The sequence below is a fragment of the Desmodus rotundus genome, chromosome 12 (assembly GCF_022682495.2).
Source record: "Desmodus rotundus isolate HL8 chromosome 12, HLdesRot8A.1, whole genome shotgun sequence".
Classification (NCBI taxonomy): domain Eukaryota; kingdom Metazoa; phylum Chordata; class Mammalia; order Chiroptera; family Phyllostomidae; genus Desmodus; species Desmodus rotundus.
This window is the reverse complement of record NC_071398.1, coordinates 71,140,388-71,158,484: the sequence shown is the minus strand read 5'-3', so window position 1 is coordinate 71,158,484 and position 18,097 is coordinate 71,140,388. Positions and strand designations below refer to the sequence as shown.

Below are 18,097 nucleotides of genomic sequence, written 5' to 3'. Positions count from 1 at the left end.
GTAGGAGAAAGAGAGGGAGAGAAACATCAATGCATGGTTGCCTCTCAAGTACCCCTTACTGGGGACCTTGCCCATAACCCAGGCATGTGCCCTGACTGGGAATCAAACCAGCAACCCTTTGGTTCGCAGGCCCGTGCTCAATCCACTGAGCTACAACAGCCAGGGCCCCATTGCGGTTTTAATTTGCATTTCTCTGATGATTAGTGAACATTGAGTCTTTACATATATCTGTTGGCTATCTGCAAGTTCTTAATGTTTGGTTTTCCAGAATAGTACTTTTGTGCAGACACATTCAAACTTAATTTCCTTATGTTTATTGCCTATGTATATCTGAATCTTACATCCTGAGTTTAAGGGCAAAGTACTGCATGATTGCAAAGACAGTCAAAAAAATATTCTCTGATTTGATTGTTTGCCTAAGTAAGATAGCAAGACAGAGTTAGAGGCAAAGGAGCCAACTTTAGCCAGTCAGATATTTAACTGCAAAATTTGAAAGGGCATATCTTCACATTTTAGTAGGGCGGTCCGTGTTTTTATAATCTAGAGTCTGGTAGAGCTGGACCCAACAATGGGCAACAAACCAGTGAAAAGTCAAAGGAAATGTCTCTCTTCTGATGTGTCAGGGGTCTGTCTCTTTTTCTCCAACTTGCAGAGCCTCACCAGATTCCCAAGAAAATACTTTGTGCCGAAAGTAGGGAATTTGTTGTAAAAGTTTTGTGTAATTGAAAAGCTGTAACAACTATGTTAAACTTCTATAACTATGTAATTATGTTAATTTTTTTAAGTTACCAATCACTGTAACTCAACTGTTTTCATATTTCACATATTGTCCATTTTGGGGGCAAAAAATTGTATGTGCTCATAATCACAATGAACAATATTTTTAAAAATTTATTTATTACTATTTCTTGTATTTTTCCATTATCATTAATCCCCCATACACTCTTCCACCTCCACCCACCACTCTTTCCCCTGAAGTCACCACGCGGTTGTTCATGTCCTTGAGTTCTTTCTCTTTTTTTCTTCTTTGCTTGATCCCTCCACCCCCACAATGTCCCCAGAGCAGTCAATGAGCAATATTTTATGTTTTAAATGTAAAAAACCCTAAAACAACTTATAGTCTGTCTTTTTTTGTATTTAATATAATCTATGGACTTTTCCATTTTTATAGTCTTAATAATATTTTTAAAGAATTACATAGTTCATTTGCATGATGTACTGAAGCATCTTTAAAGGATATCTTAATACTATATATTTGGCTGAACAAATACTCTGTCAGAAGAAAATTTTTTATAGACTTGAATGTGTAAAAATTTAACAAGAGGAATCTAGGACTTCTTAAAAAACAAAGGTTAAATTGTATCTGTAATACAATGGTATTGATCTAGTGTTTAGTGAATTTGACTTTTGTCTCTCACATTATAGCTTAATAAACTTGAGAGAGGGACTTTTGCTCTTTGGCTTGAGTTTTTATAATCATCTGTTGCTGAGGTTCTTAACTATAGCAGGCTCAAAATATGTGTCCTGTTGTTTATGGGAGTTTAGGGCAAAAGTGAAAGCAGTAATAAGGGTAAAAACAAACTGGCTTAATTTTCTTTTCATTATTCCATGAAATAGGGTTGTAAGACTTGGAAGTATGGGTTCACCCAAAAAGTTCATTTAGTTTTTTCCTTAAAATGAAAGACATATTTTTCATTTTCACCAATAACTTCATTTATTTGTATGTTTTGAGTATGTCAGCTGTCTCCCACATGGTATAATGTTGATTGTTTTCAGTTATTGTCTCTATTTGATCACTCTCAACTTCAGCTTGTCTACCGAACCCCGGAGCATGGTCCAGCGAGGAACCTCCAGTGGGAAGCTTCACAAACCACTTTTGACACATTTGATCAGTCACAGCAGTTTGTCCACACTGCACAAATCGTTTGTGTGTGGGTGTTTCAGGTGCATTTTTACCTTTCTTGAAATAATAAAGCATAATATACCAAATATGTCATGTGTTTTCTTCCATCTTCAGTATTAAAATGGCTACACAAAAATTCAGCAATTTTGATGAGAGAACCAAGATGGCGGCATAGGTAGACACACTGCGCCTCCTCGCACAACCAGAACTGACAGAAAATCGAACGGCAAGGAAGTCCGATACCAAGGAAATAAAAAATAAACTTTCATCCAGACCGGTAGGACGGGTGGAGAAGGGCAGCAAGGGCAGAGAGGACTCGCGTTGCCGTGGCGGGACCGAGACTGGCAGAGTGTGGCACCAACAGGGCAGGCAGTCCGAGCACTAGCAGACCTTGCGGCCCCACATTCGCGCACAGATAAACTGGGTGAACGGCAGGGAGCGAAGCAGACCACGCAACCCAGGGCTCCAGCGCAGGGAAATAAAGCCTCAAACCTCTGATTGAAAACACCCGTGGGGGTTGGGGTGGCAGCAGGAGAGACTCCCAGCCTCACAGGAGAGGTCATTGGAGAGACCCACAGGGGCCTAGGGCGTGCACAAGCCCACCCACTCAGGAACCAGCACCAGAGGGGCCCAGTTTGATTGTGGGTAGTGGAGTGAAAGACTCAAATCCAGTGGAGAGTGGAGCGGGCGCCATTGCTCCCTCTCGGCCCCTCCCTCACATACAGTGTCACAGCGCAGTGACCAGTGTTACCCTGCCCCGGGGAACACCTAAGGCTCCGCCCCTTTAAGTAACAGACACGCCAAGACAAAAAAAAAAAAAACATGGCCCAAATGACAGAACGCTTCAAAGCTCCAGAAAAAATGCAACAAAGTGACGAAGAGATAGCCAGCCTATCAGATACACAGTTCAAAACACTGGTTATCAAGATGCTCACAGAATTGGTTGAATCTGTTCGAAAACCAGATGAAAAAATGAAGCCTATGCTAAGAGAAACAAAGGAAAATGTACAGGGAACCAATAGTGATGAGAAGGAAACTGGGACTCAAATCAATGGTGTGGACCAGAAGGAAGAAAGAAACATCCAACCAGAAAAGAATGAAGAAACAAGAATTCGGAAAAAGGAGGAGAGGCTTAGGAACCTCCAGGACATCTTGAAACGTTCCAACATCCGAATTATAGGGGTGCCAGAGGGAGAAGAGGAAGAACAAAAAATTGAAAACTTATCTGAACAAATAATGAAGGAGAACTTCCCCAGTCTGGCAAAGGAAAGAGACTTCCAGGAAGTCCAGGAAGCTCAGAGAGTCCCAAAGAAACTGGACCCAAGGAGGAACACACCAAGGCACATCATAATTACATTACCCAAGATTACACAGAAGGAGAGAATCTTAGAAGCAGCAAGAGAAAAGGGCACAGTTACCTACCAAGGGGTTCCCATAAGACTGTCAGCTGATTTCTCAAAAGAGACCTTACAGGAAAGAAGGGACTTGCAAGAAGTATTCCAAGTCATGAAAGGCAAGGGCCTACATCCAAGATTACTGTATCCAGCAAAGCTATCATTTAGAATGGAAGGGAAGATAAAGTGCTTCTCAGGTAAAGTCAAGTTAAAGAAGTTCATCATCACCAAGCCCTTATTATATGAAATGTTAAAGGGAGTTACCTAAGAAAAAGAAGATAAAAAATATGAACAGTAAAAACGACAGCAAACTCACAGTTACTAACGACCACACCTAAAACAAAAACAAGAGCAAACTAGGCAAACAACTAGAACAGGAACAGAACCATGGAGATGGAGATCACATGGAGGGTTGTCAATAGGGGAGTGAGAAGGGGAGAGGGAGGTAATGGTACAGAGAATAAGTAGCATAGATGATAGGTGGAAAATAGACAGGGGGAGGGTAAGAATAGTGTAGGAAATGTAGAAGCCAAAGAACTTACAAGTATGACCCATGGACATGAACTATAGGGGGGGAATGTGGGAGGGAGAGGGTGGGCAGGATGGAGTGGAGTGAGGGGGGGAATGGGACACCTGTAATAGCATAATCAATAAATTTTAAAAAATTAAGCAATTTTGATTTTTAAAGTGCACACTGATATGACAGCTGTCACAATACAGTCTAACAAAATTGTTTTGAATGAAGTTAAAGACAACTAAGTGCTACTAGAGCCATCTTACTGAACAAAACCAGTGAACTTTTTGGCCAACCCAATATTCAATGTTTATCTTATTTTTCATGAAGATACGGGAGGTGAAGGAAAAAGGACGTGCTTTGTAAATTCAGCAGTTTCATGCTGCAGATAACGTGTGGGGTCCGTCTCCTAGGATCATCATAACAGCGTTCATAAAAGCAAAAAGAAAATTAAGAGTAATCTAACAGTAGAATAAGGGTTATGGTACATGCTGATGGACTACTAGTTTATATTTATAAATAAGGATATTATATAATAATGTTTATTTTTAAATCAACTTCATTGAGGCTTAATTTAAATTCAGTCAAATGTATAGTTTTTAATTGTAGAGTTTTGAATTTGGACAAAAGTAGAGACCCATTCAGACTCTTTTCTGTCTCACTTAAAAAAAAAAAAAAAGATTTTATTTTTAGAGACAGGAAAAGGAGGGAGAAAAAGGGACAGAAACATCGATTGGTTGCCTCCTGAACACGCTCCAGCCAGGTACCCAACCTACAACCCAGGCATGTGCCCCAATGGGGACCTGAACTGGTGGCCATTCTCTTCCCAGGACAGCACCCAACCAACCGAGCTGCATTGGTCAGGGCTTGGTCTCGTTTATTTTGCTCAGTGTGTTTTTGAGATTCATCCACGTTGATGTTGGTAGTCTGGTTCTTTTTGTTGCTGAGTAATACTCCATTGCATGAATATGCCAGTTTGTTTAAGTGTTCGCCTTTAGTTCATAGACATTTGGCTGTTTTCAGTTTTGGACTATTGTGACTAAACCTTCATTGAACATTCAGCTACAGTTGTTTGTGTGGTCATCTTTTCATTTTTCTGGGGTAAATACCTAGGAGTGGAATTGTGGGTTCATATAGTAAATGTATGTTTAACGTTATAAGAAATTGCCAGGTCGTTTTTGCTTTATGTTCCTATCAGCAATGTCTGAGAATTTAGTTCTTCCACACTCTTAGCAACACTTGGCTTTGTCATTCTTTTCTGTTTGAACTCTTCTTGTGGACATGTTGCACTGTGTTTTAATCTCCAAAATTGAAAGGTATATCTTACTGTTTGCAGTTATAGGAATGCATTCTTTATTTTTTATAGGCTGCTTCTGAGGGACTAATTACCCTAGTTACTTTCTTGAATGTCACAGGGGGTCAGAATAATATTCTGCTTACCACTTAGCATGGCCTTTTCTTGTGGTACATACGATGATTGGCTCTGTCATATTTCCATCCATGTCTAGTTTCATTATATATAGCTTCCTTTACAAGCACTACACAGAAACAGATCCTAACTATTTAGCTTTTTCCTGCTTCTGGGAGTGTTTATATTAGCTTTGCAATTTCCTCAGCTGGCTAAATTTAGGTGACTAAAAGTCCACTTTAAAAGCTACTCCCATTAGCCAGCTAAAGTCTTTTCCAAATGGGCCAAATTTTGGTCTTATGTAAAAAATGAGAATTTTTATTGAGTGTCAAAGGTATCTTTACAGTGCTGAAGACACAGAATAAATAGAGTATCATTTAGTTGCCTAAGGAAATAAAATTTTATTGGATTGTTGGGAGTTTTTTGGTAGCCTTTCCCCCCCCACCCATATTTTATTATTAAAAATTTCAAACATACAGGGTACTTGAAGGAATTGTACAAGAAATATTTGCATACCTGTCATCTATTCTATAATTAACATTTGCTGTATTTAATCACCTATCTGTTGTAAAAATTTGATAGTGTGTTTAAGCTAAAGCCTTTCTTTGTGGAAGAAGCCTATATGGGTAGAACTTACTGGGCAGTAGATGCTTTTGTGTGGTGTAGGACTTGGTGGTTCTCTGGCGCAGTGGTCATCTTGTGGTCCCTATTATCAGTGGTTGAGAGCTCAATGATTTATTTTCAGATGAATTCCAACTAGATCATGTTGCAAAGACATAAGAAAGGAAGGGAAGTTGGTGGTTTGTATTACCGGGAGGCCTGAATACTACCAACTTGCTTGCACAAGTCCTACAAATACTATCACGTGAAAATTACTATTTATTGAGTGGTTACCGTGTTCTCTAGAGCTTTATTGTATCTTAGTTCTCACAACTTTGATAGCTGTAGGTGTTATTAGCCCCATTTTACGGATTAGGAAATTGAGGCTTAGTGAGATTGAATAATGTCTTATCTGTTAAATGGCACATAGGTATTCAAATCCAAATATCTCTGACTCCAGAACCCATGCTTTGAACTGTAAGTCTGTGCTGCTGAAAATTCCTTTTACTGCAGAATTTCTGTTGGATAGTTTGCTTTCACTATGTCTTCAGAATTGTCGGAATTGGGCCACACCTAGTTTGAGCCTGGTATAGTAGCATTCTTGTGGAAAAAGAGGATATCATATAAACATTTTCATGACTGTAAAGGCCTCTTAATTCTTGAGGAGGGAGGGCCCTTTTTGAAATCAGACACCCTGGGGTTTTTACTAACTTCATTTCATTCTCTGAAGAATGAAGGAATTTCCAGCTTTGTATATTAAATTGTGGAATGTACAGCATTCCTTCTGTAGTTGAACCAACTAAATACTAGCGAGTGTGTTTAGAAGTTTAGAATGTGACAATGGTAGTTCTCCTGTCTTTTATTTTTAAGAGGCTTTAGGGATGATAGCCAATTTGAAGCTTGGTCTTCCTAATACAGAAGTGCAGCCTAAGCAAGCTCCCTTACTCCCTGGCTGCTCTTGGAGTAGCTTGCTTAGGCTGCTCTTAAGCTTCACTTAAGTTTCTCTGATGATTTTCAGGGCTTTTTTCTGTGAGTGACCCAAGGAGCGACGTATTCTAATTTGAAAACTGAATGAGTGGAGGTGCGTTGGAAGCAGTAGTTCTAACCCTTTCTGGAGATTACATATTCCTTTCTGAAGCTGATAAAAGCTGTGGATCCTCTCCCCAGGGAAAAAATACATCTGTGCACAGAAGTGCAATTTTACATACAGATTTTGTAGGTGTTCACTGACCTCCGACCCTATCAATAGAGTAGCCCAGATTAAAAATCCTTTAATAGAAAAAAAAATAAGGGAGCTGAAAAGTAAGATTTGAGCATCAGTTCTTAAACTTTTTTTTTTATAAATATGCATCTCATAAAATTGTATTAACATAAAAATCTTGTTTTAGTATCCAGGATGTTTTGTTCCATCTCAAAGTGTTAGTGTTCCTACTTTGTTTTTAAAAAAAAAATTAACAAGAGCATTGTGAGCTTGATAAGATTCCTAGGGATAGATGAAATTTTCTGTGATGATTTCCAACTTTTGCTTTTTCAATTTTATTTCTTCAACTAGCAAAACATTTTCTCAGAACTACTACCAAGACCAAAGAATTAGATGAAATCTTTTGAGGATCCCAACTTTAGGTTTCCATTCTCCTTTATCCAAAAGGTCTTCATAACAAACAGGTGGTACATAGTACTTCTTTCCTTTTTAAACCTTCTGATGTGAGTGTTCAGGCAAGTTATGTTTTATTTTACGTTAATCTGCACAAGAACCCTGCTAGCGACTTACTATTGTCCCCATTTTACAGATGTGGAAAGCAACACTAAAAAAAGGTTAAATAACTTGGTCAAGACCAATTCTCATATTAAAAGGCAGAGTCAGGATTTGAACCTATGTAAACCTATCTCCAAAGCCTCTTTTTTTCCTTTTTAAATCATCCCTCTTTGTGATCAGAGTTCACCATTTTTACTTGGTCACTAGTCTGATCTGATCCGAATTTTAAAAGCCCAAGTTTCCATCACTGGAAGGAGCTCTTTATTTTCTTCCAGAGCTAGCCAGTTGTAAAATTACTGATATATGTGTGTGTGTGAGTTATTTAGGTTGTGAAATGGCAGGAGTGCTGAATTTCCTAGCTAGATTGTTAAACCCAAAATAAGGAAGGGGGCTGGCTGGGTGATCTCTTGCCTGTTCTGTTTGTATAAATGGATGTTTCAGATACCAGACTCTTAACCGAGACAATTCCAGTGATTGAAAAGTTTGTAGAAGACTTATTACTAAACTTAGCATCATTGTGAGGAAGGAAATGCCCTAATGGTTTGGAACAGGAGTGAAAAAGTTTAAAGAATAGAAAAGATTTTATCAAATTGACTGAAGGCCAGGTATGTATTTCTAAACTCTCTTGGGACAGCCATGGAGGGAACCTCTGGGTCAGCTAGCTGCCTCATCGTTTTTGCTGAGACAGCAGGCTGGGTCAGCATTCTGGGAAGGTAGTTGGGTTTGCTGAGTGAGTTTTGTGAGACTCAGCAACTTTTTTGACAAAATTATCGTTCTTTCAAACCTCATACTTTTCCTAGTTTCAGCCTTTTATACACAATGAAACAGGAAGGAGAATGAGTAGGTTGATTTACTATTAGCCTTAGATGTGTATTTTTTAGTGTGAACTAAAAACACAGGGCTTTATGTGAGATAGCACAGAGCAGAAAAACAGAATTCTAAAAGATTAATAAAAGTGATTTGGAGAACAAAGAAAGTTGGGTCAGACAGTGAAATTTTACAGAGGTTATCTCATTGCCTTAAAAAAGAAGCGATTGATAGAAGAAACTAGTGTGTATGAAGATATATACCAGTTAAGCCCCAACATAATGAAACTTGTCATAAAGGAAAATTAAATTGACTAATTTGAAGATATGCGAAGAAATCAGATATAAATCTAAAAGAATTATCTTAAATCATATTTTTTGAGTCTTTACAAATTAAGAGAATGCATTTTGTGGAAAATTTGTTTTGACAGGATTTCCAGGAGATTTAAAAAGGACAAAGAACAGTTCAAATGGCAGGATTATTAAAAGCCACTTTGCATCATACACATGATTAGTTAGCATAAGGGAATTGGATATTCAGCTTTAAAAGCTTTGTTTCCTCCTTAGCTTCACCCTCCTTCCTCTGTGTTTTCTTGAAGCTGTGTGTGGGATTCTAGCATAGAGGAAGGGTAGGTCCTCTCACCTGTTTCCATTCCCCCCCATGATAAGTTCACACACACTTTTATGTTATGATATTTAAGAACATAAGTAGCTCTTCTGGAACCAGATTAATCTTTTGATTTTAGGGTTCATTCTACGTGACACTGGAGTTGGGGCAGGAGGGTGGAGATACAAGGTGTTTGGACCCTTCTGGTTTATGGGATTGTCTTTTTCCCTTTTTCCCCTTAGGAACGGCGTGAATGTTGAGGGGGCGACACACAAGCAGGTGGTGGACCTGATCCGAGCAGGCGAGAAGGAATTGATCTTGACTGTGTTATCTGTGCCTCCTCACGAGGCAGATAACCTAGATCCCAGTGACGACTCGTTGGGACAATCATTTTATGATTACACAGAAAAGCAAGCAGTGCCCATATCGGTCCCCACATACAAACATGTGGAGCAGAATGGTGAGAAGTTTGTGGTGAGTGTCAGCCCAATTCGACCCTCAAACATCTAGCTTTTGTTTCCTCCAGTATTATCATTTATGATATATAATAGAACACCAGAATAAATGATTACAACATAGATCAGTTTGCCTACCAGAAAGATGGGTTTACACATAAGTAAAAGACACTGAACCTGATTTATTGCAGGGGGGGGCTGGCAGTAGTGAAGGGTCCTATTCAGCTTAAGCATAATTCCATATTATTCCAGACGGTTTTAAGTTTTGTTTGTTTGTTTGTTCTTTTATTGGTTGCCGTATCTCACTGTTGACTCTGTAGAGCTATAGAGTAAGATTATTTTCAAAAGGTGGTGTCTTCTGAAACATGTAATATACAGTCTGTCCACTCCAGAACCTACAAATGCCCTGTCCTCCTCTCCGCACCTTGTTCATTCACACAGGAAATACCTGTGTGAATGATTAACTCTGGTTTTTCCCAAGATCCTAATTATATTCTAAATGCAATTCGTATGAGCTGTTTTATCTGTTTCCACTCCGTTGCTGTTGCAGATATGCAGAAAAGCCCACTTGGAATTCTGGGTGATATGTGCCAGCCCTTTTTCTGAACGTCTTTGTTTGTTCTTCAAATCTTAATTGCCATGGATAGTCCAGTCTATCTAATTTTTCTCTTGGATGCACTATGCTTTATTTGCCTTTGTAAAAAATGCAATGAGTTCTGCTTGATATTGGCGAACAGACTACCTGTGTTTAAAGCTGACCTGCTGAATTAAAGTTTCAGTCTCTGACACTGATATTTGTGCCCTATATAGAAACGAGCCACTAGATACTTACGGTGATTTTTTTTTAGTGGGGAGATGAGAAAAGCAAGCAAGGAAGCCAGAAATTTCCAGAAGGATCAAATAATGTTTGATTGTATCTGTAATTTAGCTGGAGATGAGTAGCACGTAGGTTTTGTGTCAGCCTGGCGTACAGATACTCAGAAGCATACACACAAAATTTAGTGTTTTGTGTTTCAGAGATGCTGTACTTTGAATCATAAGGCATGTAATAGTAGAAATCAAGGCCAGGTCCTACGATAGAGCAGATTGGATGTTAAGACCCTTTTGGGAATTACCTGAGACTTTGGGAATCACTGTAGACTTCAGAAAAGGAATGAAATTACTAATTTTTTATGAAATCAACTTTATTGAGCATAATTTACCTGCATTAGCATTCACCTATGTTAAAGTCAAGTTTCATGAGTTTTGATAAATGTATGTAGATATATGACAGTTTCATCACCCCAAAAAGGCTCCTCATGTCCCTTTGCAGCAAGTCCTCTCCACCTACCACCACTCCTGTCAACCACGATCAACTTTCTGTCTTCATATTTTGCCTTTTCTGGAATGTCAAATAAATGACCATATGAAGTCTTTTGTGTTTGGCTTTGTTCACTTAGTGTAGTCCTTTTAAGATTAATTCATGTTGTTGTATATATTAATAGTTTGTTTTTAATTGCCGATGGTATTCCATTGGATGGATCTACTATAATTTATCCATGCACTTGATGCACGTTTAGGTTGCTTCTGTTTGGGGGTGTTATAACTAAAGCGTCCATGAAATAATATTAATGTACAGGTACTTATGTAAACATATGTTTTTATTTCTCTTGAAAACATACGTAGCTAGAAATAAAATTGCAAGGTCATGTGGTAAGTGTAGGTTTAACCTTGTAAGAAATTGTCAAGACAGTTTTCCAAAGAAGCTGTACCATTTTTGTATTCTCATCTGTAGGGGAGAGTTCCAGTTGCTCCATAACATCTTGAACACTTGGTATTTTCATTTTTTAAAAAAATTTTAGTCATTCCAATGAGTATCTCGCTCTGGTTTTAATTTGCTTTTGCCTGGTGACTCATGATGTTGAGTTTATTGTCATGTGCTTAATGGCCATTCTTATATCTCTTGTGATGAAGTATCTGTTCAGCTCTTTTGCCCAATTGAAAAATTGAGTTGTTTGTCTTAATATTTCCTTGTAAAAGTTCTTCATGTATTTTATATTTAAGCCTTTTATGAGGTAGATGGTTTGTAAAATATTCCTCAATCTGTGGCTTGCCTTTTTATTTTATTTTTAACAGTGTCTTTCAAAGAACACAGGTTTTAAATTTTGTCAGTTTGTCCACTTGGTATTTTTTTTTCATTTATGAATAGTGCTTTTTGTGTTCTAAGAAATCTGTCTAACCCAAGGACACAAAACTTTTGTTTTCTTGTAAAGGTTTTATAGTTTTAGCTCTCTGTTTTTGTAATAACTTTATTGAGATATGAGTCACAGGCCATAAATTTGCCCATTTTAATTGTACAGTTCAGTGGTTCTTAGTATGTTCACAGAGTTGTGCGACCGTTACCAGTCAATTTTAGAACATTTTATCATCTCAAAAAGAAACCCCGTACCATTTAGCCATTATCCTCCATACCCCTGTTCCCACCAGCCTTAGGTAACTTGCTCATCTGCTTTCTTTCTTCTCTATAGATTTGCCTCTTGTGGACATTTCATATAGACGAAATCATATGTGTTTTCCAGGTTTAGCCACATTGTTGCTTGTTTCCACCAAATAACCTTCCATTGTATTGATACACCACATTTGATTTATCTGTCCTTCAATTGATGAGCTTTTGGGTTGTCTGCTTTTTGGCTATTAGGAATAATGCTGCTCTGAGCTTGTGTGTACATGTTTTTGTGTGGATAATGTTTTTATTTCTTACACATACTTATTTAGGAGTAGAATTGCTGGGTCATATAGTAAATCTTATGTTTAATCTTTTGAAAAAATGACAGATGGTTTTCCAAAGTGGCTACATTGTATTTTTCACTCTTATGTTTAGGTTTGTGATCCTTTTTGGGTTAATATCTGTGTATCATATGATATAAGGTTCTTTTTTTTTTTCCATGTGGACATTTAGTTGTTTCATGAACTTGTGTTGAAAAGAATATCCTTTCCCCATTGAAATACCTTGTCATTATTGTTGAAAATCAATTGAACATATATATGTGGTTTTATTTTTGTACTCTATTCTGTTCCATTGATTGTATGTCTGAACATTTCAGTATTTACATCTTTTTGTGATGGGCCTTTGTTTAGTGTCTTTCCCCCTTGAAAATGGGGCGTATCCTCCTGGCTCTTTGTCTAACAAGTAATTTTGAATGGTATCCTGGATATTGTGAATGTTATAGTGTGTAGATTCTGGGTTCTGTGATATTCCTGTGAAGAACGTTGATGTTTTAGTTTTGTCTGGCAATTAACTGTAAGCTGTGCCACCTTCGAGTCTCAGTTCACTTCTTTCAGCCTTCGCTGTGCTACTTTGAGCCAGTCCTGTGTATATATCATTCAGGGAGGGAGCAGCCCAAGATGCATGTTGATTCACAGAATTAAGGGATTCTCTTCTTTGGTTCTCTTTCCTCTTGAGTTCTCCACTCATTCTGGTGGCAACCATGATTCTCCAGAATTCTTCCTGTTTTCCTCTAGCCAGAAAGATGTCAGGGTTTCTATCAGAGTTTTTGTTGCTTAAGTGAGGCTACTTTGTAGCTTAGATGCTCACTATGAGGGCAAAACCCCATAAAAGCAGGAAACTCCTCTACCCTGTGGAATGCTCCATGTTTTGAATCCCTTCTTCATCTTCTTGCTTTTAGTTTACTGTTCAGAATTCTCAGCTAATTAATTGGTTTTATTTTGTCCAGAGCTTGTAATTGTTATCACTGGGAAGGTTAGTCTATAGGGATTTCTACAATAAAACCTGAATAAACTCTTCAGTTCTATCAGTTTTTTCTTTATGTATCATGAAGCTATTACTTCTTAATGAATTACCTCCTTTAACATTATGAAATATCTATCTATCCCTTGTAATATTCTTTGTTCTGAAGTCTTTTTCTGATAGTAACATACAGCCACTTCAGCTTTCTTTCTTTCTTTCTTTCTTTTTTTTTTTTTTTTTTAAGATTTTAGTTATTTATTTTTAGAGAGATAGGAAGGGAAGGAGAAAGAAAGGGAGAGAAACTTCGATGTGTGAGAGATATATCAACTGGTTGCCTTGCACATGTCCCCAACGAGGAACTTGGCCCACAACCCAGGCATGTGCCCTGACTTTATTGAACTGGTGACCCTTTGGTTCGCAGGTTGGCGCTCAATCCGCTGCGCCACACCAGCCAGGGCACTTCAGGTTTTTTTTTAATCATTGTTTTCATTGGATATCTTTTCCATCCTTTTTACTTTTAACCTATGTATATAGTTACATTTAAAGGGGGTTTCTGAGACAGCATATAGTTATGGCTTGCTTTTATCTGGTCTGGTAATCTCAATCTGTTATTTGGTGTGTATATACTAATTGTGTACTTACATTTAGTGTAATTATTGATATAGTTAGGTTTAAATCTACTGTCGTATTCTTTGTTATCTATGTCTCATGTGATTTTTTATTTCCTTTGTTCCTCTCCTGCCTTCTTTAGATTAATAGGGTATTTTTTAATGATCTCATTTTATCTCTACCATTATTTTATTAGATGTACTTTGTTGTTTTTTTTCTTAGTGGTTGTTCTAGGTTTACAGTATACATCTTTATAAGTATTACCTTTATACTATAGGAATTTTGCAACAGTACATTTCATTTCCTTCTCCCATCCTTTGTGTTGTTGTTGTTACACATTTTACTTCTATATGTGTAGTAAGTTCTATGATACTTTGTTATCTTTGCTTTAAATAATTAAAGATATTGGATGGGTGGAGGTGGAAGAGGGTATAATGGGAGTAAATGGTAATGGAAAATACACAATAAAAAAAGAAAAATAATAAAGACATTAAAAATGAAAAAGGAGTTTTTTTACTTTTAACCACATACTTCCCATTTCTGATGTCCTTCATTTCTTTGTGTAAATCCACTTTCCATATTTCTTCTGCCTAAAGAACTTCCACTGATATTCTTGTAGTGCCGATCTGCGTGCAGTGAATTTTCTTAGCTTTTGTTGGCCTGAAAAAGTATTTCACCTTGTTTGAAAGATATTGTTACAGAGTATAAAATTATGTGTTGATAGTTTTTTCTTTCAGCCTTTTACAGTGTCACTCCAGTCTTTTTGTATTTACCCTGCTTGGAATTTTCTAAACTTGATGGGTCTTTTATTTACCATTCTTTCTTTTATTATTAAAAAAAATTCATAGCCAGTATGTTATCAAATATTTCTTTTGCCTTGTTCTTCTCTTATCCTTCTGAGATTCAAAGTACAGGTATGTTAGACTGTGTGATATTGTCCTTAAGCCTTTGAGTATTCTATTATTATTTTTCCCCCTCTCTTTTTGTTTGAGTTTAGATTATGTTTATTACCCTGTTTTCAACTTAACTGATTCTTTCCTCAGCTATATTCAGTCTACCGATGTGCCTGTTAGAGAAGTTCTTCAACTGTGGTACCATGTTTTTTATTTCTATCATTTCTATTTAATGTTCTCTATTTCCTGAAATTCCCAATCTGGTCACACATGTTGTCTACACTTTCCATTAGGTCTTCTAACATATAATCATAGCTATTTTAAATTCCCTGATAGTTTCAACACCTGGGTATGTTGGAGACTGCTTTATCTCTTGACATGAGTGGGTTTTATTTTGTCTGTTCTTCTGTCCTATAATAATGACTGAAAGCCAGGCATCATGTGTAGAGCATTGGAGACTGAACTTAAAAGTGGGAAAGCGTTTTCTTCTGTTAGAGAAATGAGTTAAGCTCAATTTGGGTTTTGTTGTGGCAATCAATATATTTTTTTATAAATGTGATTTAGTTAATTTTTATGCCAGTCACATTATTTTCTCTAAGATTTTATTTATTTATTTTTAGAGAGAGAGGAAGGGAGGGAGAGAGGGAGAGAAACATCAATGTGTGGTTGTCTTTTGTGTATCCCCTACTGGAGACCTGGCCCACAACCCAGGCATTTGCCCTGACTGGGAATCGAACCCATGATCCTTTGGTTTGCAGGCTGGCACTCAGTCCACTGAGTCGTGCTAGCCAGGGGTGATCAATACCTTTATCTTGCCATAGGCTTTAAATCCTTCTAACAACAGGCTGCCTTGTATTGTACTTAGAGTCGCGGCTGGAGTTGGAGGGTTTTTCTTAGTGATCTGTTCTCCACTCCCTCTCAGCTTTTAGCCACCCTACATGCCTGAACCCCAGACACTCTGGTCCCTACCCAGCTAGTAGACTGCTCTTGCTTTTTACTTGGGTTAGATTTACTTGGGCTAGATTTGTGGTAGAGATAGATTGGCTCTGTGTTTCCTGGTTCAGACTCAGGCTTAGGCAGGGCTTGTGTTCTTATGTCATGGGGTGAGGCTTTCTTAGTTTTTCTTACCTTCCTCCTCACTGCCAGTCAGCCCTCTATCTATGGTTAGTCTTGAGAGTTTCTTGTCCCTCCCCAAGCTATAGCAGATCTTTGCTACAGGATCAGGATAGGAACCTGGGCCTAAGATACAGGGTGGAGCAAAAGTAGGTTTACACTTATGAGTACACAAAACAGAATTTATTCTTGTATTATTAATCATTGTATTATTTTCTATATGAACATCTATAAATCCACTTTTTCCCCACCCTGTGCTTTCCAGGAGTAAGAGGTTTTGCTTTTACTCTTATCTTGATCCTAAAAAATTATTTTTAAATTACAGTTGACATTCAGTATTATTTTATATTAGTCTCAGGTGTACAGCATAGTACTTAGATAACTAAATAATTTATGTAGTGATTTCCCCAGTAATTGTAGTACCCACCTATCACCATAGTTATTACAGTATTATTGATAAATTATGCTGTACCTCTATGCTGTACTTTAATCCCTGTGACTGTTTTACAACTACCCGTTGGTTTTTAAATTATATTTTATTGATTATGCTATTACAGTTGTCTCAGTTTTTCCCCTTTTGCCAGCCCCACCCAGCACCACCAGCTCCCTCAGGCAATCTCCCCACCATTGTTGATGTCCATGAGTCATGCGTATAAGTTCTTTGGTTGCTCCATCTCCTGTACTGTACTTTACATCCCTGTGGCTATTCTGTAACTATCTATTTGTACTTCTTAATCCCCTTGCCTCTTCACCTATTCCACCACACCTCCCTCCCATCAGGCAACCATCAGAATGCTCTCCGTATCCATGATTCTGTCTCTGTTCTTATTGGTTTAGTTTGTTTTTTAGATTCAATTGTTATAGATACATATTTATTGCTACTTTATTGTTCATAGTTTCAATCTTTTTCTTAAATAAGTCCCTGTAACACTTCATTAATAATGATTTGGTGATGATGAGCCCCCCCTCCCCCAGTCTTTTTCTTGTCTGGGAAGCTCTTTATCTGCCCTTCCATTCTGAATGATAGCTTTGCTGGGTAGAGCAATCTTGGCTGTAGGTCCCTGCTTTTTATGATTTTGAATATTTCTTGCCAATTCCTTCTAGGCTGAAAAGTTTCTTTTGAGAAGTCAGCTGATAGCCTTATGGGAACTCCCCTGTAGGTAACTAACTGCGTATCTCTTGCTGCTTTTAAGATTCTCTCTTTATCTTTAACCTTTGGCATTTTAATTATGATGTGTCTTGGAGTGGGCCTCTTTGCATCCATCTTGTTTGGGACTCTCTGTGCTTCCCAGACTTGCATGTGTATTTCCTTCACCAAATTAGGGATTTTTTTTTCCCATTATTTTTTCAAATAGAGTTCCAATTTCTTGCTCTTTCTCTTCTCCTCCTGGAACCCCTATGATGCACATGTTGGACCCCTTGATGTTGTCCCAGAGGCTGCTTACACTATCCTCATTTTTTTGGACTATTTTTTTTTTTAAGATTTTATTTATTTAATTTTAGAGAGGGAGGGAGGGAGGGAGAAACATCAATGTGTGGTTGCCTCTTGAGTGCCCCCTACTGGGGACCTGGCCCGAATGCAACCCAGGCACGTGCCCTGAGTGGGAATGGAACTGGTGACCTTTTGGTTCGCAGGCCAGCGCAGTCCACTGAGCCACACCAGCCAGGGCGGATCCTTTTTTCTTTTTGTTTCTCTGATTGGTGGTTTTTTGCTTCCTTATGTTCCAAATCATTGATTTGATTCTTGGCTGCATCCACCCTACTGTTGTTTCCCTGTAAATTGTTCTTTATTTCAATTAGTGAATCCTTTGCTTCTGACTGAATCTTTTTTATACTATTGAGATTGTCACTAAGTTTCTTGAGCCTCCTTATAACCAGTGTTTTGTAGTCTGCATCTGACAGATTGCTTTTATCTCCATTTTGTTAAGGTTTTTTTTCTGGAGTTTTGACCTGTTATTTCATTTGGACCATGTTTCTTTGTCTCCTCATTTTGGCAGTTTCCTTGTGTTTGTTTCTACATATTAGGTAGAGCTGCTATGACTCCCTATCTTAGCAGCATGTCCTAATATAGTAGGTATTTTGTAGGGTCCACTGGCACAGCCTCCCCCCCATCACCCAAACTGATACTTGAAGTACACCCTTTGGGCAGAGTACACCCTCGTCTCGTAGTTGAGTCATGATTGCTGTTGGCAGGTCAGTTGGAGGGATTTACCCAGGTCAGTGAGCTGTGAGGACTGGCTATATCCTCTGACCACCAACCACTACTCTCTCTGGAGGATCAACTGTGCAGGGGCAGCATCATGGTGCTACAA

The 18,097-nt window shown here is 38.0% G+C and overlaps 1 protein-coding gene across 1 annotated transcript in view; it reads left to right on the top strand.

Moving 5' to 3' along the window:
• Positions 1–18,097, top strand: part of SNX27 (sorting nexin 27) — an 83,466-nt gene that overhangs the window by 23,421 nt on the left and 41,948 nt on the right. The window contains exon 2 of the mRNA XM_024575532.4: positions 9,231–9,462. Within this exon, the coding sequence (XP_024431300.1) occupies positions 9,231–9,462 (232 nt within the window). The remainder of the gene's footprint in view (positions 1–9,230; positions 9,463–18,097) is intronic.